Here is a 26,263-nt window from a genome sequence, read left to right on the forward strand (position 1 = left end):
GAGGCCCGCATCTCTCCCAGTCCTGCCCAGTGAGACCATATCTAGCCATCACATCCGGGAAGAAAGAATTGGGAGGTGGCCAAGCATGTTCACAGCCCTCTATACATTCCTAGCTGAATCACTCACTCATTCTCTTCTTACAGCTTTTCCCCTACCAACAATGACACTCCCTGCTGCATTGTATCAAAATGTGGGGTTATACCCTAGCCATTGGATATGAGTACCGCCTGATCACTGAAGACAGGTGGGGGGTAAGGTAGGATCTGATTGCTGGGTCCAACACCAATCCACAGAATTGGGTGAGGAGCCCCGTATGAATGAAGTGGCGGTCAAGCATGTGCACCTCCATTTTATTCATTCTCACCAGGTGGGCTGGAGATAGCCAAGCGCTGCACTCTTATATCCGGCACTCCCGGTTACAATGAACGCAGTGGGGGTGCACATGCTTGACCGCCACTCCAATCAGACGCGACAGTTCAGAGACCAGCAATCGAACTCTTAGCAATCAGACTTGGTACAAACCCTTCCAAACACGTTCTTTAAAAAACATCTCTATATAAATATAGATATATCAATATATGTGAAATTGTGGGACATCATGAGTTACAGAGTGGTTTATGAGCAAGTAAGACTCACCATCAGTCTGGGATTTACTGAGAAATATTGTGCTTGCTCTTGCGTGATCAGAAGGGTTAGATTCTGGGGCCAGGTCTAAAATAAAAGAATATACATACATATAATAAAAGGTTAAAAGCTTCAAAAATTGTTTAAAATGCAACTTTGGAAGTTTATAAAATCAGAAAGGAGCAATATACATAATATTATTACACTACATACTGTGAGGATTTTACCAAGCACTGTCACTGCATGCTTACCCTGTGATCACTCTGAATAAACTGCTGCACATCATTTACCACAGCAAACACCATATGGAGCATAAATGTTAAAAAAAATAAATAAATAAAAATAAAAACAATAAAGGGGATCTGTAATCAAATGTTTGCTCTGTAATCTGAGGGCAACATGAAGTAGGGACTGACACAGATTTCAGGAATGTGTCACTAAGGCTAAGTGCCCAAGATGCAGAAATACTGCTGATTTTTTTCTGCATCTCAATGGCTGGAAAAACGCATGCGGATTGTACATGCGGATTGTACATGCGTTTTTCCTGCCAGGTAGAAGCGTTTGTCAAGCGTTCTTCACATGCATTTCCGCATGCGGGTTATCAAGCGCTTTCCAAGTGATTTTAGCATCACTTGGAAAGTGCTTGACAACTTGGTCACACTATATAAATCCATGCAACCGGCATGGATTTATATAGTGTGACCAAGTAATAGTTAAAAAAAGGAATAAAAATGGTAAAAAAAAACCCATTATACTCCTCTTCTGATGGCCCGCGGTCTTCTCTCTGGTGCGTCCTGGCTCCCCAGTTGCTCGCGATGGTATAAAAGGACCGTCCATGACGTCATTTAGTTATGTGACAGGTCACGCGACCGCCGATGTCAGCGGTCGCATGACCTGTCACATGACTAAATGAAGTCATGGAAGGTCCTTTTACACCATCGCGAGCCGCCAGGGAGCCAGGACGCACGATACAGGAGACCGGGGGCCATCAGAAGGTGAGTAGAATGTTTATTTTTTATTTTAAATTCTTTTTTTTTTTTTTTAACAGGTTCTATGGTAACCGGGTCTGGAGGAGAGTCATCCATCCGCACATTGAATCGCAGAATATCCGCATGTGCACATGTAGTCGTGCGGATATTATACGATTCAATGCAAGTCAATGGCGGCAATTACGCCGCATTTCTGCAAAAATAATGGACATGCTGCGGATTTTTAAGCAAGAATAATCCGCAGCGGAAATTTCCGCATCATGTGCACAGCACATGCGGATTATGATTGGGGACCATGGGGCACGTATTACCAAGTGTTTTTGCTGCGGAAATTCAGCGGCAAAAACGCTTGAAAAACGCATAGTGGGCACGCAGCCTTAGGCTGCTTTTGTTTCAATGCAATGAATGTTTTATCACCAGGAGATTATCACTGCCTGGACTACATGGCACGTGAGCCCTGGTCCGACCACATCCTCTCCTGATTAGCAACTTACTGTCAATATACAATGTACACAGAAAGCTGTGGTGTGGCGGCGCAGTTAGCTCTGCCACATGCTACATCTAAAACCTCTGATTGTGACAACTGGCACCCATGTCCTACATTATGCTCCTCTCAGCTGAGGTAGCGAAAACCTGGTCACAGACCTTTAATGCAAACATAATGAACAAAAAAAGTGTCCAGTGCAGTCTTAGGTGGAAGCCATCATCAGAAAATGACCAATAGTTTGTCAAGGTTTTTGAGTTAAATGTCCATTAAAGCACCACTTGAGCGTTTTGTTTTTTTCCAGTGGTGCCACTAACACGAGTTCCCTGACCTTAGTCATATTTACAAGCCACCGTGTTGAGCTCTTCCAGCTACCACTCTGGTCCTGCTCCGCCAGACTGACCAGGAGTCAGAGGTAACGGTCACAAGCTCTGACTGTTAGTCTATGAGAGGCTCTCGTTTTGGCTCTCATAGACTTACATTAAGTAGTGACCTCAGGCTCACCCAGCAAACACAGGAGCGTTGCGACAGGTCCCCACTTGCAGAAGACCGACCGGAGCGACATGATAACAGATGAAGATGGCAGTTGGTGAGCATAATACTAGAGGCAGGGAACTTGGTAGGGATAAAAAGGCAAACCACCAGTTGTGCTACTTTTTGGTTGTATTCCTTGCAAGTCATTTTCAGTATTTGTGCACAAGTTGTCTTATAGATGAGATGCCAGTGTACCCGCTGAGTTTTTCAAGCAAGAGATAGTTGCCAGCCGTGGTTTTCCGGAAGCCTCATTTTTGGCCACATCTCTGCAGTTGGAGTTTTAAAAAATACCATAACTCATTACAGCAAATAGCCATCAGATATGAAGAGATTCTAACCAGAAGATTTTATAAAAACAAAATATTTTATTAATTAGAGATATAAAAACAATTAAAAATGACAGGGAAAGGGCCTCCAAAAGGATGGTGGTGGTGGGGACGACGACACAGCAAAAGCAATCAGTAGCCTGGCACAGCTTCCAGATAAATACACTATATCATGCCTATAAATGAATATATTGTATATCAAGCCTAGAAGGAAGGGCTATGTGCTAGTGCATAATACTGAAAAAAAACACATTATAAAGCCTAATCAAATCCAATTAGTGGAGTATCCATGCAATAATGACTATTATTCAGACACCCATCTCCAGGCTAAAGAGATTATCAATGGAGAGGAGGGAAGGTGGCGAAGTGGAAAGCAGGATGTTAGAGGTTAAGGTGCTAGAGCGCAAGTTCATTGGTAAACAAGGTACCTACCCTGCATTTCCATCACTCTACCTAACCATTAAATCCAAGGGAACGATATCCCCGACAAACCCAGCAGAATTGCTTTGATAGAAACCAATGGTATATTACCTGAAGGCAAGATTAGTCAGGGATAAGCGAAAGAGGCTGTGTCCACCCCATACCCGACGGACGCAGTATCGCAGCTCGCTTCTTCCGAGAAAAGAATTGTTTTTACATCTATAATTAACCCCTTTACCCCCGAGGGTGGTTTGCACGTTAATGACCAGGCCAATTTTTACAATTCTGACCACTGTCACTTTATGAGGTAATAACTCTGGAACGCTTCAACGGATCCCCCTGATTCTGAGAATGTTTTTTCGTGTCATATTGTACTTCATGATAGTGGTAAAATTTCTACGATATCACTTGCGTTTGTGAAAAAAACAGAAATTTGGAGAAAATTTAGAAAATTTAGCTATTTTCAAACTTTGAATTTTCATGCCCTTAAATCAGAGAGATATGTCACACAAAATAGTTAATAAATAACATTTCCCACATGTGTACTTTACATCAGCACAATTTTGGAACAAAAAAAAAAATAAAAATTTGGGAGCTATAAGGGTTAAGATACTATCAGTATGTACTATGTATAGGAATACCCTTGTGGCATAGTCCCTATTCCTGATACCACATTGTAATTGGCGCCACTGGCTACTCACAGCTTGAGGTCTGTGTTGATCACTTTTTTGTGCATAAATGTTATATGGGTGTTTTTTGTTACTGTTTTTAATCTTTATATGTAATAAAATTTGAATAATTGTTCTAAACTATTGAAGGCTCCATTTTTCTCCTTGTTATAAATTAGGACAATAGGCGAGCAGCTTGGTGAGAAGGCAACAACTGTTGGCGCAATTATTAGAAAATGGAAGAAACACAAGATGACTGTCAATATTCCTCGGTCTGGGGTCCCATGCACGATCTCGCCTTGTGGGATAAGCAGGATTTTGAGAAAGATCAGGAATCAGCCCAGAACTACACGAGAAGAACTGGCCAATGACCTGAAGAAAGCTGGGACCACAGTCTCAATCATTACAGTTAACACACTATGCCATCATGGATTAAAATCCTGCAGGGCACGCAAGGTTCCCCAGCTCACGCCACCACATGTCCAGGCCCATTTGAAGTTCACCAATGACCATCTGGATGTTCCGGAGGAGGCATGGGAGAACGTAATGTGGTCAGAAGAAACCAAAATAGAACTTTTTGGTATCAAATTCACTAGCCGTGTTTGGAGGAAGAAGGATGAGTACAACCCCAAGAACACCGTCCCAACCGTGAAGCATGGTGGGAGAAACATCATACTTTGGGGGTGCTTTTCTGCAAAGGGGACAGGATGACTGCACTGTATTGAAGGGAGGATGGATGGGGTCATGTATCGCGAGATTTTGGACAACAACCTCCTTCCCTCAGTAAGAGCTTGAAGATGGGTCACGGCTGGGTCTTCCAGCATGACAATGACCCGAAACACACAGCCAGGGCAAATAAGGAGTGTCTCCGTAAGAAGCATTTCAAGGTCCTGGAGTGGCCTAGCCAGCCTCCAGACCTGAAACCAATAGAAAATCTTTGGGAGGGAAGTGAAACTCAATGTTGCCCAGTGACCGCCCTGAAACCAGAAAGATCTGTAGAAGATCTGTATGGAGAAGAGGGCTAAAATCCCTGCTGAAGTGCGCAAACTTGGTCAAAAACTACAAGAAACGTCTGACCTCTGTAATTGCAAACAAAGATTTCTGTACTAAATAATAAGTTCTGTTTTTCTATTGTAACAAATACTTATTTCATGCAATAAAATGAAATTTAATTATGTAACAATCATACAATGTGATTTTCTGTTTTTTTCTTTTTATATTCTGTCTCTCACAGGTGAAGTGTTCCTGCAATAAAAATTACAGACCTCTCCATTCTTTGTAGGTGGAAAAATTTGCAAACTCAGCAGTCAAAGTATCAAATACTTATTTTTCCCACTGTATAAAATAGTGAGAGGGTCAGGCAGAAGCTGCCTGAAGAACGGTCAGGTCACAACCACTTAGCAGCTTTGGAAATAAACTGGTAAGAGAAAATCCAAAAGACAAGAATGAACATCTGCACCGCAATGTAAAAAATACTTATAGTTTATATTTTCAAAGGTTTAATTTTGTGCTTTTTCAGGCGAGTTATGGAGTGTATCCATCTGAAAAGATGTGTGCACATATTGTTACTGCAAACCAAGTGCAATGAAAACATAACCAAACAATCCAGGGGTGGACATATCATTAGTGCAACCTGTGCAGCCACACAGGGATAAAGAGTACACCCCCAAAGCAGGTGGAATTGTGCATTATGAGGAGCTATTGGATTGCAAAGGGCCCATATACTGTTCATGTACAGGGGCCTTTTCTGACTGTTCGTCAATGCAAAAAGTCAATTGCTGAAGTATTTCAACCCATTTGGATTTTTGTCCCGTTTTTCAGTAGAAGATACTGTAAAGTGAACGGTGTCATTTTAAACGACATCTCTGCAGAAAAGAAACCCTGGCAAATAGACAGTTAAAAAAAAGTTATGGCCTTTGGAAGGTGTAGTGGTGGGGTGTGAAGCACAGTGCAAACACAGAAATCTGCACGGTCATGAAGTGGTTAATTGGAACCTGCCACCAAGATTTCCACAAACTGCCACAGTTCTGTATAACATGTTGGGTGCAGATAAGGCTCAGCACACCTCCATTCAATGCAAAAGCCCAGGATGCCCCAAGGAACGGCCTCCATCGAGTGAGGAGGATGGAGGCCAGCCGTCTGATGGGGAGCGGAACACCCCCGACTTCTCACTGCTCTGTCGACATAGGGATCAATGGAAGTAACAAGGCGAGTGGAGGACCAGATGGCTATATGAGGGCTTGATTTCTGCAGGCACCAGTTGTACTTTTGAATGACCCCATTCATTTCATTATGTGATGTACTGGAAAGTGTCGAAAAAATATTCAAGTGTGGTGAACTTGCAGAAAAAAAATTAAATTCCACAATTGTTTTTTGGGGTTTTTATTTATCATGTTCACTATGATAAAAAAAAAAAAAAATTTAAGTGACGAAAATCTTTTGGGAAATTTGTAAAAAAAATAAAATAAATAAATTTACTTGTGTCGCCATTTTCTGAGACCTGTAACAGTTTTAATTTTGGTCTATGGGGCTGTGTTTGAGGGCTTGTATAGCAAATGTCTTTATTTATTTATCTTAATTATATTGCGCCATTAATTCCGCAGCGCTTTGCAGACATTATAATCGCTGTCCCCATTGGGGCTCACAATCTAGATTTCCCATCATTATGTCATTTTCATCTCCTTTTATTGCATTTCTTGGCAGTGCTGCAGCAGCTGAAAAACTATAGTTCTGACATTTCCTTTTTTTCTCATTGTGACGGTTACCAATTGGGGCAATTTTAGATTTTGATACATTTGACTTTTACAGACGTAACAATACCAAATATGTGAATTTAATTTATTCTTAATTGGGGGGGTGGAGGGTGGTGATTTGAACTTTTATATATTTTATTTTTAAAAACATTTTTTTTCGCTTTGGTTAGTTCTCTTAGGATCGCACTATATACAACAGTACCGCAGTATTGCTGTACATAGCAAATAACACAGCCTACGATGATCATCAGCCAGAAGCCGGTGTTCACAGGAGTACCGTCATGACAGGCACACGGGTCTTCAGCAGACCCTCTGCCATTATGGCAAAAAAAAATCGGTGCCCTGCAATCATGTAATGGGGGGTGCATGAAATTATGCACCCCCCCCCCCTCACAAGCACAATGTAAATGCTGCAGTCCCAGACTGACAGTGGCATATAACAGGTTAACAGCCGCAAGGGGAATATAAATTTTATTTTCTCCCTGTGGCTGCTGCTTCAGTAAGGCAGATTAACATGATTTAAAGGATTTTTTGCTGCAGATTAACCCTACATCTGCAAGTAAAAAGCCTTTCTTGACGCGAGAGGTTCCCTTTAAAGGGGTTGTCCACTACTATTGAAAATAGGCCAATGTATTTTTATGATGAAAATAAGTTTCTCTGTAAATACCTTGTGCTGGTGTTACTGCCTGTGAGCGGCGCTATTGCTGACCGCTCACAGGCATCAGGTGACCCTCGGCTGCAGCCGGCTCTGACATCCGCTGAGGTCAAGTCAAGTTCCGTCTGCAGCCAGGGGCGACTTACTTTTGCGTTCCACTGTGGATGGTGGGCTGTGGGTGGGGTTACCCCGCGCATCACACCCAGCATCCACAACGCGCTCTCCCTTTCCCCATTCATTGGGAAAGCGTGCGGTGGATGCTGGGTGTGACGCGCAGGGTAACCCCGCCCACAGCCCAGCAGCTACTGCAGGGACGGCGTCACTGATGTCACGCCTCACTTGACATGACAACAGAGGGGGGAGGGGGTGGGTCACGTGATGCCTGTGAGCGGCCAGCTATAGCGATGCTCACAGGCAGTAACACCAGCATAAGGTATTTACAAAAACTTATCATAAAAATACATTGGCCTATTTTCAATAGTACTGGACAACACCTTTAAAGGGGTATTCCCATCTCCAAGATCCTACTACATATTGGGATAGGTCACAAACGGGATAATTAGGATAGAGTATCAAGTTGCATACTACCAAGGTTATAGAATAAAATATAAACATACTATCCATATTGCAACTTACTCATTGGATATATATATAAAGAGGCTAATCGTCAAATAGACTATATTCAAGAGGGAGCCGAAGCACAAAACAACGATCTATAGCCAATTATATTGAAAAATGTGAAACAATCTTTATTAAACATATAGCCACAGAAGTCTGGAGAGACTATTGAATGCAAAAAATACATACACAAGCCTAAAAACCTGATTAAAAACAAGCAAGTATCACGCAAAGTACAGATTCCTCTATTGTCAAATCCCTATTGCACAAAGACATTGTATAGCAGAGAAGATATATATGTAGATATACAGGAAGAGCGATCTATATGTATCCAAGATGCCCCCATTCAGATAAACCTATATCCTATCCTCACATCATATCCCATGGTAATCACTCATTTACCTTGGTGGGGAGGGCGAAGCCTGCACAATACGTGTATCCCCGACGCGCGTTTCGGCGCTATTGCCTTCCTCAAGGGGACTGCTCTGGTACGGCTGCTGATCCTTTTAAATATTGAATCGCGCGAGAAACTAACCAACCGGGCGACATTGACGCTCCGAACGGAAGTGGTGGATCACATGTGTGTGTTACTATGTGAACGGGGATGCTACCCAGCAATGCACCGCGACTCACCGGAAGTGACGCAAGATGCGTCGCCGTAACTAAGACACCCGACTCCGGCGGCCTCGCGGCAGAGAAAGGCCACCCAAGGATGTCGAAGGGAGTCAGGGGTATGAGGACGACGGTGCCCCTGCGTACGGAGTCACAGATATATGTGGTAGATAATCAGTCCATGTGTACACCTGCTAGCGCATCACAGCCCCACAACCATAGAGGAAACCTCCAAGAGAACAAGAGGCATATCAATCATTTGTCCTTAAAAAAGATAAAAACAGATATAGATTCCATCCACTGTACATAAATATATTCATAAGTCCATAATGTATGATCTAATAATATCGGCAACAAATATATATATACCTACAAATATATAGGGCATACATCATTCTCATTGCCAACATGGCGTTCACACTTATCCTTTGCACATATATAAATATATACATATATCCCCATCATAACCAAATACATGCAAATGATTATGAGCCATCTTACATAATGTTGGTCAAAATACATAAATACCCGACTCCCTTCGACATCCTTGGGTGGCCTTTCTCTGCCGCCGGAGTCGGGTGTCTTAGTTACGGCGACGCATCTTGCGTCCCTTCCGGTGAGTCGTGGTGCATTGCTGGGTAGCATCCCCGTTCACATAGTAACACACACATGTGATCCACCACTTCCGTTCGGAGCGTCAATGTCGCCCGGTTGGTTAGTTTCTCGTGCGATTCAATATTTAAAAGGATCATCAGCCGTACCAGAGCAGTCCCCTTGAGGAAGGCAATAGCGCCGAAACGCGCGTCGGGGATACACGTATTGTGCAGGTTGTGCAGACTTCGCCCTCCCCACCAAGGTAAATATGAGTGATTACCATGGGATATGATGTGAGGGTAGGATATAGGTTTATCTGAATGGGGGCATCTTGGATACATATAGATCGCTCTTCCTGTATATCTACATATATATCTTCTCTGCTATACAATGTCTTTGTGCAATAGGGATTTGACAATAGAGGAATCTGTACTTTGCGTGATACTTGCTTGTTTTTAATCAGGTTTTTAGGCTTGTGTATGTGTTTTTTGCATTCAATAGTCTTTCCAGACTTCTGTGGCTATATGTTTAATAAAGATTGTTTCACATTTTTCAATATAATTGGCTATAGATCATTGTTTTGTGCTTCGGCTCCCTCTTGAATATTGGGATAGGTGTAATAATAATATTACCAAATACCTCCAATTAGAAATGAGGTATAGTATTAAGGATTCGCTATGTCTCTTTCCTCATGTGCAGGCACTGCAGGACCTTAGGTATCCATGGTTACGTCCACTGATAAAGTGACAGTTAGATAGCTGCTGGTGGTCGTAACCATGGATACCCAAGGTCCTGCAATGCTTGCACATGAGGTAAGAGACATAGCGAATCCAAAATACTATACTACATTTCTAATTGAAGGTATTTGCTAATATTATTACATCTACTACATATTGGGATAGGATCTTGGAGATGGGAATACCCCTTTAACTGACTTTTTCAAGTTAGTGACCTTAGTACTGACACTTGAGCGTCTTTACCATGAATGAGAGTAGGAAGTCCTGAAGCTCCGGTGTAGGAAGCCTCTTGAGGAACGACTTCCGTATTCCTTTCAATTACATTAGAAGCGAACATTCCCATGGAGCAAATCCCCTTATAACAAAGCCTCAGGGCCGGCATACAGATCCAGGATTACTCATGTTTCTTTCCGGAGGCTCAGAGTCTCACCATTATGGGACAAAACTATTAATCCACAGAAGTGATTGTGATGTACGGCCGCTATTAGCCCCTCAGCCCTGCTGTACGGGTTCAGTAGTTAATAGGATTCAAGCATTCCAGGGATGATCCCGTCCCTTTTATTTCTGCCAGCATCAAGAGAAATCAGACCTATGTTCTAAGCGATTCGTGGCAGCAAGAAATTAAATCTGTCTCTTGAGTAAGAGTTTTCAAACAGGCGGACAAGTAATAACCTTTATAATGGAGAAAGTAACAGTACTTAATTATATTCCAGTGTTAAGGTCTTATTTGGGAATCAGCAATCCTTGGCACAACCAGAGCATGGGTCACGTTGCCTTGCACAGCGTCTACCACGCACATAAAACCATACAGCCATTGGTATAAAGGTTTCGGCCATAGTGGCAGCCAGACACTGCTCGTTTAATATCTATCACGGTCAGGCCCATTGTGAAGCCTTATAATGCAGACACTGGCCGGATGGGCATGGCAGTGTTTTGCCTGCAGCATTAGCCAGACCACATCTTTATCAGTAGGATAACCAGGAGGGCACAGCAGCAGACTGGCAAGGTGCACAATGCCCACATAAGCTTAATAGGAGAATGCCAAGGTAAGTGCAGAATAAGTGGCTGATGCCAGGCTGGTAAATTGTGGAGGCGGCACATGAGCAGGGACTGTCTGACCTGTTCATGACCTGGAGCTTTCCTCCTTACTTTGAGGCCCTGTGTATGTTGGTCTAGTCTGGTGACCTATTCAGGTACCCAAATAAAATATAGGAAACCAGAATCTCATCAAAAATAACAACCGTCGACATAATCCCAAGATGATCAGCCTGCTGCCCAATATCACAACATGCAAGTCCCAAAACATTTTTAGTTGTAAGACTTCATGTTTGATTTTTTTTTTTTACTTGGCACACCATAAGAAAATGCTGCAAACATTAATCTAGTTCACACTCCGCAGATTTGTATTTTTTTTTTTTTTTTTTTTCACAACAGACCAAATGCCTTCAATTCTTTACTTTGAGCAGGGGAGCTTTAGCAATATTCTTGTATACAGGGGAGTATAATACACAATTGACTCTGAGCTGGTGGGAGAATAACTGCTGTGGTATGTCCTATACACAGCACACAGATGGATTCATTGTAACATGGTGGAAGTTATACAACAGTAGTGAGCTGTCTGGAGAATGGGCTCTGTGGTGAGGTAAAAGACTTGTTAGAAAGCTCAACACAATCTGAGTCTCCTGCTGGTTTTCGCACTCAACTTCTCTCTCAATAGATATTAGGCTATGCAGCCCAACACCTCACTGTACTAGTAAACCATCTTGTAATGATTAAAGAGGTTTTCCACTACTATTAACACTGCCCCCATCAATTTAAACTGTAGAAACAAATGTTTTTGTGAATACCTTCTGTGGTCATTCTTGCCTGTGAGTGGCGCTATTGCTGACCGCTCACTAGGCATCATGTGAACCCGGCTGCAGCCTGCTTCAACATCCGCTGATGTTATGTCAAGTTCCGGCTGCAGCCGGGCGTGACCCAGTGAAACGCTCCCCCCTGATTGATGGGCTGTGGGCGGGGGTTTCACCACAAGTCACAGCACATCATCCACCAAGCGCTTTTCCAACTGTTTACAGTTAAAAGGGGTTGTCCTGTCCTTAAGGTACAAATCAGCAGTCACGCTATGAGACTGCAGACTTGTGAATCCTCACATCATGCAAGGATTCTCTGATCTGGCGGAGTGACTGCAAGTATGTGATTTGTATACATGCGGTCATGTGCCGACTAGACGTGTGTGGCCTCGCTCAACGCTAGTGTCTTGATTGATGCCGGACACGTCTAGTTGGAATGTGGCCAGAAGTATGCAAATCACATACTTGCAGCCACATGACCACCCACTCCGAGATCTGGCACCGGAGAATTCATACAGCGCAAGCTCTGAGGATTCACAAGTCTGCAGTGAAGATAAAGGAAGTGAATATAGTGCGCTCACTATTCAGCCATGTTTCCTGTTAGACAGCTAAACATGATTAACACTATTTACTCGCAGATTACCACTATCTGAAGGTAATGTTTTTCGGGGTTTTTTTGGATGCTATGGCTGAATATACATTATATTATATAATTTATTTATATTATTATACACTAAGTATTTCACAGTAGGTAGAAAAATGTGACTTCTGGATCTGAACAACATATGCAGAATGGACTGTGATGACCAAGTTTTACAAGCGTTCCATGTTTGTAGCTGTAATGGAGGCCTAAAACACAAGCAAGTAAAACTGCAGAATAGGTTAATAGGATTTTACAAGGCAGGAACTCTGAATATTGAACAGGATATGAAAATCAGACAGAGCACAGCTAGTCTTTGCCAAAACACACTGCAGTCCCTTTCCTTCAAAGTCCATAGACCAGCCAATTTCTTCATATACTCCGCTGTATTTCCATGAGCTAGTCAGTATGCCAGCAAATCAGATCAGTATGCGGCAGTTACTGCAAAGTAATGGCATTAACAATCCCGGGACCACACAGATATATAACGTAGGCCAGGTTCAGACAAATATTCTTCCTCAGTGTGCTTATGTTCCCCAACTCCAGTCCCCAAGGTCCAACAGGTCATGTTTTCAGGATTTCCTTAGTATTGAACAGGTAATGTAATTATCATCTGAGCAGTACTAAGGAAATCCTGATAACATGACCTGTTGGTGGGCCTTGAAAACTGGAGTTGGGGAACCCTGGCTTAGGAGACAGCACGCTGAAAAAACACTGGTCTGCAAAGGCACATTAAATAGAATAGCAGTTATAACATAGCATTTATTGATCCTCCTAAAAATGGTCCCAAAACCAGAAAAATATACTCAAACAAATGAATCCAAAATATCAAAAAAGGAGCATAAATAGCAGTCTTACCCTCTTCATACCCTAGAAAGGTTATCCCTTCCTTGCTGCGGAGGTTGGCACCCTAGCTTGGAGGCAATGTGGCGCCCCCGCTCACTAACTGCTGTCCCTAGGGTCCAATAGTGATCCCTAATCTAAGTGTTTCAGGGGGAACCACACCAACCCAAACAAAAAGAATCTCTCCTGCCTCCCCAACTTACACAAACGATTTAGCCAAGGCAGTACTCCACGGTGCTTGAAGTCCAAAGAAACCAAATAGCCTTTTGGAGATAATTTCAAGCAATAGAAAACCACAGCAGATTAACCCTTAAAAAGGTATAGCTAAGGAAATACTGCAATATACTCAAAGTCCGAAATAACCAAAGTGCCTTGGGGGTAACTTCAAACAGTAGGAGACCACAGCAAATTAACCCATAACAAAGTAGTGATAACACAAAGAAAAACTTAAATTTAAAACCATAAACTCAGCACATATAGCAGGGCATACATAATTACATCAGTCCTGAAACTCCATATCGTGCCACAACAATAGATGTAAATGATAAAGTATATAGCGGGTTTTCTTTGGTCCAACCTTGAAGGACACAATGATAGAGTAGGGTGTGGCAGACTATCCCTAAAGGATATCCCTACCTGACTGCGGAGGTTGGCACGCTAGCTTGGACGCAACGTGGCGGCCCCGCTCCTCGACTACTCTCCCTAATATTATCTGATATATACCCAGAATTAAACTATGTAACATTAAACACACAAGGTGATAACAAAATAACACACACACACGATAAAGGAGACCAGGACCCAATATGTCTGATAAATCTCCACACTTATGTAGTACTGGTAAATACCATATCACATATCTGGGTCCATGATATGCGTAAGGAGGAGTAGACTACAAACAGGGTATACAAAAAGTATGCCTAGTACTCAGCAGTGAGGGGTAAGGAGGAGATACAGTCAGGATAATTTATTTAGTGGTAACCTTCAGAGAATAGGCACAAACTCATACTCCGTCAGGCAGACAAAAACCCAAGAACTGTAAATGGCAGGTAGTATCTGGATATTATGCAACCACTGCCAAACAGACGGCCTTAAATGAATATGCCAACACAACTTTGCATGGCATCACTGCATTATACTTCTCTCTGACTCCTGCCAAGCAAAGAGCCTCTACGCGTTTCCCTTCCATAATTCAGTTCATCAGGAGGCTCATGGAGCAATCGGTGCAAGAAAGGCATCAGCCATGTGTTGTGGCCTCGTTGCAGGTCTGTGTGTGGGTGTGCGGTCAGCCATTTATATTAATCGCCCATGTCTAGTTACCAGTGTATGGGTAAGCGAGAAAACCCCCCATTCTGGACAAGCTTGCTAATGAAGAAGGAACCAACAGCACTCAGCAAAATGGATGCCTGTTGACTCCAAGGAACCAACTTGGAAAAATTGCAGCATATAAAAGAAAAAACAGCGTCCAATCCAGGGTGTTCAAGATACCAAAATTGTAGTTTATTCTGCCAGATTAGAACAATTACATCAAGTGATAAAGACCGGCAAACGGTCGAAACAAACTACAATTTTGACATCTTGAACACCCTGGATTGGACGCAGTTTCTTCTTTTATATGCTTGCTACAGAGTCTCCAATTCCATCATTACGCATGTCCAGACACACATACATTCACTAAAAGTCCAGATCCTGTGGCCGCACCTCCCTATGTGATCACGTCCCCTCACAGACGTGTCACCTACAGGTCAGAATCAAGAGGTTACGCCCTCTCATGAATAAGTCACATGATGACGGGAATCATGGGGAAGTGCCAAACCTCTTTGTGTTGCTGCGCTCCTCCCAGATGAGTCACCCAACAGTGTGAGCGAGGCCACACCTCCCTATGGACGCGAATCCAGAGGGCGTGCCGCCCCATCATCATGTCGTCAAATGACGCGGCCCATAGGAACGTGCCTGCGCATTGTACCCATCCCTTTAGTAGTCACGCTTCCCTCATAGCCATACTCAGTTTCATCAAGCAACTGAGCTCGCGTGCCAGGAGGTATCCTGATCGCATACCAGAGTGAATGGCTATCATTAGACAAAGTTTGCATTTATCGACCTCCCCATATCATTAACCCATACATAACCCTAGGTAACAGGGATAATATGTACAGATGGGATCCCTTAATTCTAATGTGTTGTTATAACTTCCAATCATGATATTCATTTATATTTAATGATTATGAAAATAAGGCAAGTATGTTCGCTTAGCATGCATTGCTCCAGGGTTATTTTAATTGATATTCCGTAGATTGAGGTATACAGCCAGTATTCATTTATACCAATGAGCACACTAGGCAAAGGGGGCTATAGAAGGAGCCATCATGCTTCTCCTTTCTGTGTCTCTCAAATAAATCTCCCATCTCCCTTTCTATCAGGCCATAGAAGAAAAAAAAACAAAAACGAAACTAACCACAGACAGATCTTCAGTACTATTCACGGATCATATAAACTTTTAAAAGTCAAGGACCACTCCTGATGTTTCTATATGGGAATGGGTGACCCCAGCAAAGTCGTGCACAGTCCAACTAATAAGAGTATGTCAATAAACCAGTTCCTCCCACGGGATGGACACATACCAAGTAAAGATCAAATGAAGCAACCATAAGTCAATTTTTCATTTAGTCCTCTGGGGGCCACAGACTCCATCCTAAAAATCCAGTGTGTCTCTTTTTGTAAGAGGAGTCTGTCCCAGTCCCCCCTGCATGTCCCACTTTCTCTGATTAACTCTAGAACACAAAACCGTAGGTTGTCTGGGTTGCCTTGGTGATGTTCCCAGTGTGTCTAGCTATAGGGGTGTCCCTTTGATGTCTGATGCCTCCTAGATGTATACGCACACGTTTTCTTAGCTCTCTCTCCTCGTTTTCCCTATACAACCCCTGGCAAAAATTACGGAATCACTGGGCTCGGAAGATATTCACTTATTTAAGGTTGTTGAAAAAAAGCAGATTAGACATGGCACAATACTAAAGTCATTTCAAATGGCAACTTTAGGGCTTTAAGAAACACTAAATTAAATCAAGATTAAAAATGTGGTACTCAGTAAGGGTAATTTTTTTCAGACCAAGCAGAGGGAAAAAATTATGGAATCATTCAAATCTGAGGAAAAAATGATGGAATCATGAAAAACAAACACACAAAAGACACTCCAATACATCACTATTATTTTGTTGCACCACCTCTGGCTTTAATAACAGCTTGCAGTCTCTGAGGCATGGACTTAATGAGTGACAAACAGTACTCTTCATCAATCTGGCTCCAACTTTCTCTGATTGCTGTTGTCAGATCATCTTTGCAGGTTGGAGCCTTGTCATGGACAATTTTCTTCAACTTCCACCAAAGATTTTCAATTGGATTGAGATCCGGACTATTTGCAGGCCATGACATTGACCTTATGTGTCTTCTTTCAAGGAATGTTTTCACAGTTTTTGCTCTATGGCAGGATGCATTATCATCTTGAAAAATGATGTCATCATCCCCAAACATCCTTTCAATTGATGGGATAAGAAAACAGTCCAAAATATCAATGTAAACTTGGGCATTTTTTGAAGATGTAATGACAGCTATCTCCCCAGTGCCTTTACCTGATATGCAGCCCCATATCATCAATGACTGTGGAAATTTGCATGTTCTCTTCATGCAGTCATCTTTATAAATCTCATTGGAACGGCACCAAACAAAAGTTCCAGCATCATCACCTTGCCCAATGCAGATTCGCGATTCATCACTGAATATGACTTTCATTCAGTCATCCAGTGCACGAATGCTTTTCCTTAGCCCATTGTAGCCTTGTTTTTTTTTCTGTTTAGGCGTTAATGATGGTTTTTGTTTAGCTTTTCTGTATGTAAATCCCATTTCCTTTAGGCAGTTTCTTACAGTTCTGTCACAGACATTGACTCCAGTTTCCTCCCATTCGTTCCTCATTTGTTTTGTTGTGCATTTCCTGTTTTGGAGACATATTGCTTTAAGTTTCCGGTCTTGACGCTTTGATGTCTTCCTTGGTCTACCAGTATGTTTGCCTTTAACAACCTTCCCATGTTTGTATTTGGTCCAGATTTTAGACACAGCTGCCTGTGAACAACCAACATCTTTTGCAACATTGCATGATGATTTACCTTCTTTTAAGAGTTTGATAATCCTCTCCTTTGCTTCAATTGACATCTCTCGTGTTGGAGCCATGATTCATGTCCAGTCCACTTGGTGCAACAGCTCTCCAAGGTGTGATCACTCCTTTTTAGATGCAGACTAACGAGCAGATCTAATTTGATGCAGGTGTTAGTTTTGGAAATGAAAATTTACAGGGTGATTCCATATTTTTTTCCTCAGAATTTAGTGATTCCATAATTTTTTCCCTCTGCTTGGTCTGAAAAAAATTGCCCTTACTGAGTACCACATTTTAATCTTGATTTCTTTTAGTGTTTCTTAAAGCCATAAAGTTGCCATTTGAAATGACTTTAGTTTTGTGCCATGTCTGTGATCTGCTTTTTTCAACAACATTAAACAACTGAATGAACATCCTACGAGCTCTGTGATTCCATAATTTTTGCCAGGGGTTGTATAATTCAAGGGACACGAGCAGGTGGCCATGTATACCAATCCAGAGGTCTTACAATTCGCAAAGTCTTTCATGAAGAATCTCCTCCCAGTGGATGCGCTTGTGAAGGTCTTTCCAGGTTTGACCCAGTTACAAAAGGAGCAGTTCCCGCATTTGAAGTTCCCGCAAATCCTACTGTCCAACCAAGTGCCTCTTGTTTTACTTTTGACATAATGGCCATGTACCAGGCGATCTTTTAAAGACTTTCCCTTCCTAAAAGTAATACTAGGGTTCCTCCCAATAAATCCTACCAGGTTATTGTCAGCTTGAAGGATACCCCAAATGCCTCTTTAGAATGGACAGCCCGGTGGCTCAGTGGTTAGCACTGCAGCCTTGCAGCGCTGGGGTCCTTGATTCAAATCCCACCAAGGACAACATCTGCAAGGAGTTTGTATGTTCCCCCTGTGTTTGCGTGAGTTTCCTCCGGGTTCTCCGGTTTCCTCCCATACTCCAAAGACATACTGATGAGGAATTCAGATTGTGAGCCCCAATGGGGACAGTGCCCATGTCTGTAAAGCGCTGTGGAATTAATGGCGTAGTATAAGTGAGTAAAATAAATAGATAATAGACCCTGAGGGAGAGGGGAGGGCAGCCCCGGCATTCCGCTTCTGATCCCACCACCAGTTAAAACTGTGAAATAGGTAGTCCTTAGGGATCAAAGATAAAACAGTGAGTGACACCAGCACCGCATCCTGATGATCATTCACTTGAGGGCAGTCATAGAAGCTGTGGGGCAGCGCTGGTGTCTCAGTGCTTCAATCTCTGCCCCCGACAACATTATATTTCACAATTAAAAGTCGCAGCGGAAACAAAAGCAGAGTGCGGGCGCTGCACTCACCTCTCCCACAGCGTCTATCGTTGCCATAGAACCAGTACATCTTCAGAGTGCAGCCATGGAAGAAATTTAAGTAACTGCAGTGCCGCCACTGATGACATCCTGTTCCAGGAGGGGCGATAGACAATGTGGAAAAGCGAGTGCAGCCCCAGCCTCCTGTAACATCTGGTTTGAGACTCAAACAAAACGTCACAGGAAAAAAAAAAAACAGATTTAGCGATTAGCTGGATAGGGAAAAGTGTAGATTATTGTAGAATAAAGCCAGTTAGAAAAAACTGGTGTGTAAATATATTTAGAAAGGACATTTTAGGTGCCAGACCACCCCTTTTACAACTGCTGATCGCACAAAACGTTAGAAGACCTGGATGGACATTTTCAACCATTACATATGTATTAGGAACCACAGTGTACATAGGTCAGTGAATGACCAGAAAAATCACTGAATTTCCAGCTCAACTTGAAGAGTCTCAGTCTTAGGCCACGGCCCCACTACATCCTAATAGGCCATGGAATGGGTGAAGAACTTGTGTAAGGCCACGGCCCCACTATCAGTATTCGGTCAGTATTTTTTCTCAGCAGTGGGAGCCAAAACCAGGAGTTGGTGATAAATGCAGAATTGGTGCACTTTTTTCTATTATACCTTTTCTCTGATTGTTCCTCACCTGGTTTTGGCTACCACTCCTGAGAAAAAAATACCGGCCGAATACTGATAGTGGGGCCGTAGCCTAACACAAGTTCTTCACCCATTCCATGGTCGATTAGGATGGAGTAACCAGTATCATCACACCACCACAACATTTTGAGACAAATGAGCAATCTCCATCAGGTCTGTTGACTCTTGGGTTTCTATCAGAAAGCATTAAATGGTCACTGTCATTGCAATAAATATACAGGGGTTGTCTGAACTGGATCTTCAGAAGCACAGCGCTCACCTGCCCACAAGGCTGCCTGCTTCATACTGTGCGTTCTGCATGCTGCTAGCAGAGACATCTTTGCACTCTGCAGCTTCAGCCTAATGCAACTGCATGCAAGCTGGCGGTATCAAATGATCTTGTCAGCATCAAAGCTATTGGAAAGAGCTTGTAAGCACAGTGCTCCTTGGCTAGGACAACGGCCACCTCTTGACAGACTGCAGAAGTGGCCGATAACCTAGGCAATGAGCAACAAACTATAGAACTAAAACTCCCTCTGTCCTTGGGGAAAAAGGATTTTTAATAATCAATTTGCAAAAAAGTACTTTGCAATTTTACCCATTTAAAATGACGAGACAACCCACTTAAAGAGCATACAAAAGTAAAAGACAGCGTCCATGCCAGGGTGTTTAATTGCAAAAGAGGTATTTATTCCGCCATCCCAAAACACACAACTTTTTGACCCTGTGTGTGTCAAGTACTTACTTGACAAAGACCCACACCGGGGCGAAACGTTGTGTGTTTTGGGATAGCGGAATAAACACCTCTTTAAATTTTTAAACACCCTGGCATGGACGCTGTCTTTTACTTTTGTATGCTGATATTTCCTCGAGTGGGTTCCTTGAGGATTATGGACGTGCATCCCTTGCAGTAGGTGCTGCTGACCACCATCTTTCATGAACCCATTTAAAGAGGTCGGCCACTTTGTCTTCCTAGTGGAGCTTTCCTTACAAACGGACGAGCACTTCTGTCCATACAACGGCTGCTGGTGGAGGAGCAGGTGACCAGATTAGTCCATCAGCCTCCTCCAATTGTAAAACATCGCACATGTTAAAGCTGATTTTCTATTGGAGGAGACCAATGGACAGAACTGGTTGCATGCCCCTTCAGCAGCCGCCATTATATGGACAGAAGTGCTGATCAGTTTGCGAAGAAAGCTGCTCTAACAAGAGAAAGTGGTCAACCTCTTTATGGTCATCTTATGGCCAATGCACTGATTAAGGGTATGTGCCCACGATGCAGATTTGAAAATTTCCTGAGCAATTCTGCATCTCCTTGGCAGAAAAAACGCATGCGGATTTTACATGCGGTTTTTTTAGCATTTTTCAAGCGGTTTTCCAAGCAATTTTGAGCATCACTTGGAAAAGTGCTTGACAAGTTGGTCACACAATATAAATCCATGCAACCGGCATGGATTTATACTGTGGCCAACTTATGAGATTTCTGCTTCAAATCGTGCATCTATTGTAAATAAAAAGTGTAAAAAAACAAAACACACACCTTATAATCACCTCTCCGGCGGCCCCCGGTCTCCTCACGGCGGTGATCCTCTCTCCTCGGTGGCCCACGGTGTACTGGCAGTACCTGCGGTGACATCATTTAGTCAGCCGATGGTCATGCGCCCGCTGACGTCAGGGGTCAGGTGATGGTCGCGTGACCATCACATGACTAAATGACGTCGCCGCAGGTCCTGCCAGTACACCGCGGGCTGCCGAGGAGAGAGGATAGCTTCTGGGAGGAGACGAGGGGCCCCCGGAGATGTGAGTATGAATAATTTTTTATTTTTATTTTTTACTTTATAATTCTCTTTTTACTTGCAGGTACGATGGTACCCGGATCGGATAAGAGGCTCCTCTTCTCCCAACCCGGGTGCCATCCGCGCACTGAACCACATAACCGCATGTATACATATGGATGTTATGCGGTTCAATGCAAGTCAATGGGCGCGATTTTGCCGCAAAATTGCAACCAAATTGGTTGTGCTGCGGATTTTTCCGCAATGGAAATTTCCGCAGCATGTGCACAGCACATGCGGATTATCATTGGGAAACATGGCAGACAACTTAACATGCAATTTTAACGCGCATTAAATCTGCATCGTGGGCACACAGCCTAACAGATTACAAACACTTTATTTACCAAAACTAACACTTTCAATACCAAAATGTACTTTAAAAAGTGCTGGCCACTATTTATGTCTCTTCTGTCTAACATGCAAATCACTGCCTGATGTCAAGTGTAATCCATATATTGCAGCACAGAAATATTACAGTAATTGGGGTAGGTGTATGGCAGACAGAAGAGCAGAGAGAGAAACTGGCAGAGGCAGGGGTTAAGCTCTGGGCAGACAACACTGGAAAATGCAGAAGCAATGCCAAGGGAGAGGAAGTTCCTATAAGGGAAAAGTCATACGGCCATATAACGCGGATGGGGATCACAACGCAATTCTCAGACTGGGCGGTGGCTCTCCCGACTCTAGTGTGACAGCTGCATAGAAACACATGCTGTCACACTCCGGTCGGGAGATCCGCTGGCCAGTCCAAGCACTGCATTGTGATTCCCATCCGAGTTATATGGCCGTCTGACTCTTCCCTAAGGGTATGTGCATATAGTCAGGAGCTGCCTCTGGCAACTATTTTTTCTCCACATGTGGACTTTCCTCATAGAGGTTTAGTCTATGGGGAAAGTCGACATGCGGACCCACAAGAGAAATTGACATGCTGAGGGTCTGAAAGAGGCGCCACATGTCAGCTTCCACGGGTGATCTGCAGATGCCCAGAGACGCATAGTGGACACGGGATTTCTACAAATCCCATCCACTATGCTGTAACATCTGGATGCTGCAAAAACACGTAGCTTCAAACCCGCAGCGACTCCTGACCGTGTGCATATACCCTAACTATTGTACTGGCAGAAGGCTGAGAAACCGGCGATAGTGAATGACAAATATAGGACATAAGAGCTTGGACATATTAGACTGGTCCGTGCACCAAAAGCAGTCTAAACCTGTTGTGGGAAGGGAGGGAAGCAAAATTATGTCTTCACTCTGGTTTTAGGGCACACATGTCAAACTCCGGCTCGTGGGCTAAATGTGGCTCACAGGGTGGTTATATTTGGCCCCCGACACCAGAATTGCTACCCCTATGTGGGGCCCATTATTGTGCACAGACGGACTATGTGGGGCCCATTATTCTGTATACTGGTTGGCCCGTGACTTTGTCAAAGTTTTTCATTTTGGCCCTCTGTGTGTTTAAGTTTGACATTCCTGTTTTAGGGGATATTTCCTGCAGAAATTTCTCAAACTGTTCCAGACATCTGAATGGAGTCTTTAAAAATCTATACACTTGCTGCAGAAATTCAATGGACTAGCAACTGCATACATTTTTCTAATGTGAACACTACATTTGACAACTTTCAAAATAATCAGATAGTTGAACATCAGAGCTGGCAGCTCAGATCACTGAAAAATTTAGGTTAAGTTCACACGTAGCGTTTTTGCGCCGCTTTTCCGGCCGCGAAAACGCTTGTTAATAGGTCTGCCATGCATAGTAATGTGAATTCGGATGTGCTGTGCGCATGATGCGTTAATTAACGCGCCGAAAGCGCATTGGGTTGCAAGATGCAGCATGGCCATTTCTAGCGCGTTCACGCCGTGAATTTGTGACCATTGAGTTACATTGAAACGCAGTAAACCCGCAGGTAAATGTGGATTTGCTGAGTTTCAATTAAATTCAATGGCCGCGCAAACGCAGTGTGTGTGCTACTCAGGTTGAAGAGGAGGACTACAGCTCCTCTCATCCCGACCGCCGCTCCCACCGTTATCTGTGGATGGGAGGAGAAGTAACCTTCCCAGCCAAGCCGGCTACCACGCGCGATTTAAAAAACAAAATGAAGTTAAAAATAAACTCACCTGTCCGGTGGCCTCCGGCTGCGATCTTCTCCGCCGGCGGTACTTACAGGACCTGCACTGACGTCACAGATCCGCTGATGGTCACGTGACCATCAGCTGATCAACCCCAATGACCTCCTGCAGCATGTATACTGACAGGGGGTGATTTTACACCCTGTCAGTGTACATTGCTGATGTCACTGCTGTAGAAGTGACAAGAATTGTCGTGGGACACTCGATGGTACATGGACTGCGTTGTTGACGGCGGGTAGGTGAGGAATATAGTTGTTTTTCATTTTACGCTTTTTTTCAGGTGATCGAGGGCTTCGCGGATCCATGTAAAAAAAAATAAAAAAATAAAAAATTGTAGAACTGTGAGCTTTTTATTTAATTACAATACACGGCCAGAATAAAGTCTTTTATTGAAAAAGCGGCGACCATTTTACTACGCAGTTAGTAATGGGGGCGTCTTTTAGACGCCCTCCATTAGTAACCCGGGCCTCACGTCAGTCGCCAATACAAAGCTGACGTGAACCCCAACCCCATCGCCACAGCTACAGGGCAGTGGGAAGAGCGAGGCTAAGCGCCAGATTTGGCGCATCATATGGATGGGCCATTTCAGGGACTGATGAGGGGTGATATTAATAGCCGCGGAGGGGGGGGGGGTAGTATCCATGGCCCCTTCCCTGGCTATTAATATCAGCCCGCAGCTGTCTGCCTAGCCTTTCCTGGTTAGCTTTTATAGGGGAACCCCACATCAATTTTTTTCTGGGGTCCCCCGGTAATCTAGCCAGTAAAGGTTAAACAAACAGCTGTGGGCTGATATTAATAGCCAGGGAACATTGTTAGCTAATGGCCCCTTATATCATCCCCCAGCGGTCAGCTTTCCCTCTGCTGGTTATAAAAATGACGCGGAAGCCCACGCCCTTTTTTTTACTTTTCTTTATAAATTTTCCATGATCCGGACGTAGCAGCGCTTTGGACGCATATTTTTTTGCGGTGTTCAAAACGTTGCATTCTATTGAACGCTGGTAAATCCACATGTGTTCACTGAACCATGCGGATTTACCACATTCAATACTTTCTAGTGGTCAAATTTCTGTTGCGAAGACTAGCGACTCCCCAAGAGAATTTGACATGCTGCAGTCCTGAAAGATGCGCTGCATGTCAGTGTCCATGAGTGATTCACAGCCTCTGATGCACGCATAGTGCACATGGGATTTCCAGAGATCCCATCCACTATAACGCAACATCTGGACGCTGCGGGTTTGACGCTGTATAAACATGCAGCGTCAGACCTGCAGCGGCTCCTGATCGTAGCCAGGTACCTAAATTCACCCACAGCATGTCAATTTCTGTAGCAGGCACGCCAGTCTCCGCTGCAGATTTTGACCGATTGAAGTGTCACTATATGTGGGGGATTCACATGTACCGACAACAGAAGTGCGGCATTAGAACACCGCATTTTGGACGCAACAAAAATACGTAGTGTCCAAAGCGCTGAGTGCTGATCGGGGGGACGTAGCGGCTAACGAACCAGCTGTGAGATGTTAATTATGGCCAGGGACCATGTTTGCCTAATGACACCTTCCCAGGCTAAAATTAGCAGCTCACAGCAGCCGCATAAATGACATGAATAGAAATACTAATGAAGATTGGATGAATGGGATTAGCCGACACACAGCTTTTTCCTTTGGTGATGACAAGGTGTCAATCAGACCTTTTCTTGACAAAACTTAAAGAGTTAAATAAACACACAGACACAGTGTAAACACTTTATTTGAAATACAACAGACATTCTTTAATCATTTAAATGAACCAATATACTCACCCCAGTTCTTATGGTAATCCAAGGGTTTAAGCAATGTCCCACCAAATTGCTTTTTGGAGCTAAATAAAGTTTTCATTGATGTACAAAAACAAGCATGGAAAAAAACGCATCAAAAACACATGTAAAATCCACATGCGTTTTTTTTTGCCACGGAGAGGCAAAAATGCTCAGGAAATTTCTGCTTCAAATCTGCATTGTGCGCACATAGCCTTACGTCTCCATTCACATCTCCACTGCACAATAACATTGAGTTATTAAGAACATGACCCTCGGGAGTCTTCAGGGGTGAGCCGTCTCCTGAACAGAAAGTTCCCTTTAAGAAAACTTAACTTGGTTCCAGCAGGCTGATGCACTTGGGTGTCTGCTCTGAGCTTCTAAACTTAATTTTTCACAGAATCTCATAAAATTCTACAAAAAAAAGTTTCTGTAAGTGGTTCTCGCTTCTTAAACACCAAATGTGAGGATTAGTTAGTATCGTATTTTTCGGACTATAAGACACACTTTTTTCCTCCAAAATTTGAGGAAAGTGGGAGGGTGCGTCTTCTAGTCTGAATACTATATACTATGGCTGTGCGTGGTGGGGTGTTGGTGAGCGGCAGCGGGGGGGTGAGCTAAGCACAGGAGGTAGCAGCCACCTGCTGCAGCCTACGCTGTGCCCGCTACTAAAGAAAATGAATATTCCCTGCTCCCCACACCCATGGGCGTGGAGAGCAATGAATATTTATTTTCCTTAATAGCCGGCACACTGTAGCCGCAGAAAGGATCCTGCTGCACTCTGTGGTCAGTGTGCCCGCTATTAAAGCTCATGAATATTCCCTACAACCCACTCCCATGGGTTGTAGTGAATATACATGGTCTTTAATAGCGGGCACAGTACAGTGTGCCGGCTGGTGAAAAGACTGAATGGTCACTGCTCCCCACGCACAGAGTCCCGGCGTAGGGAGCAGTGACTATTCCAGCACAGAGTCCCACACTGTGTGAGAGCACATAGCAGGGACACCATGCGCGCCCTGCCATGCGCAGCTCACACAGT

At 43.5% G+C, this 26,263-nt stretch overlaps 1 protein-coding gene across 1 annotated transcript in view; it reads right to left on the reverse strand.

The window, feature by feature from the left end:
- The window catches only part of CCNYL1 (cyclin Y like 1), an 86,331-nt gene that overhangs the window by 52,082 nt on the left and 7,986 nt on the right, over positions 1–26,263 (reverse strand). The window contains exon 2 of the mRNA XM_073646344.1: positions 637–711. Within this exon, the coding sequence (XP_073502445.1) occupies positions 637–711 (75 nt within the window). The remainder of the gene's footprint in view (positions 1–636; positions 712–26,263) is intronic.

This window comes from Phyllobates terribilis, unplaced genomic scaffold, assembly GCF_046119375.1.
Source record: "Phyllobates terribilis strain yellow unplaced genomic scaffold, ASM4611937v1 Scaffold_9__5_contigs__length_417890890, whole genome shotgun sequence".
Taxonomy (NCBI): Eukaryota; Metazoa; Chordata; class Amphibia; order Anura; family Dendrobatidae; genus Phyllobates; species Phyllobates terribilis.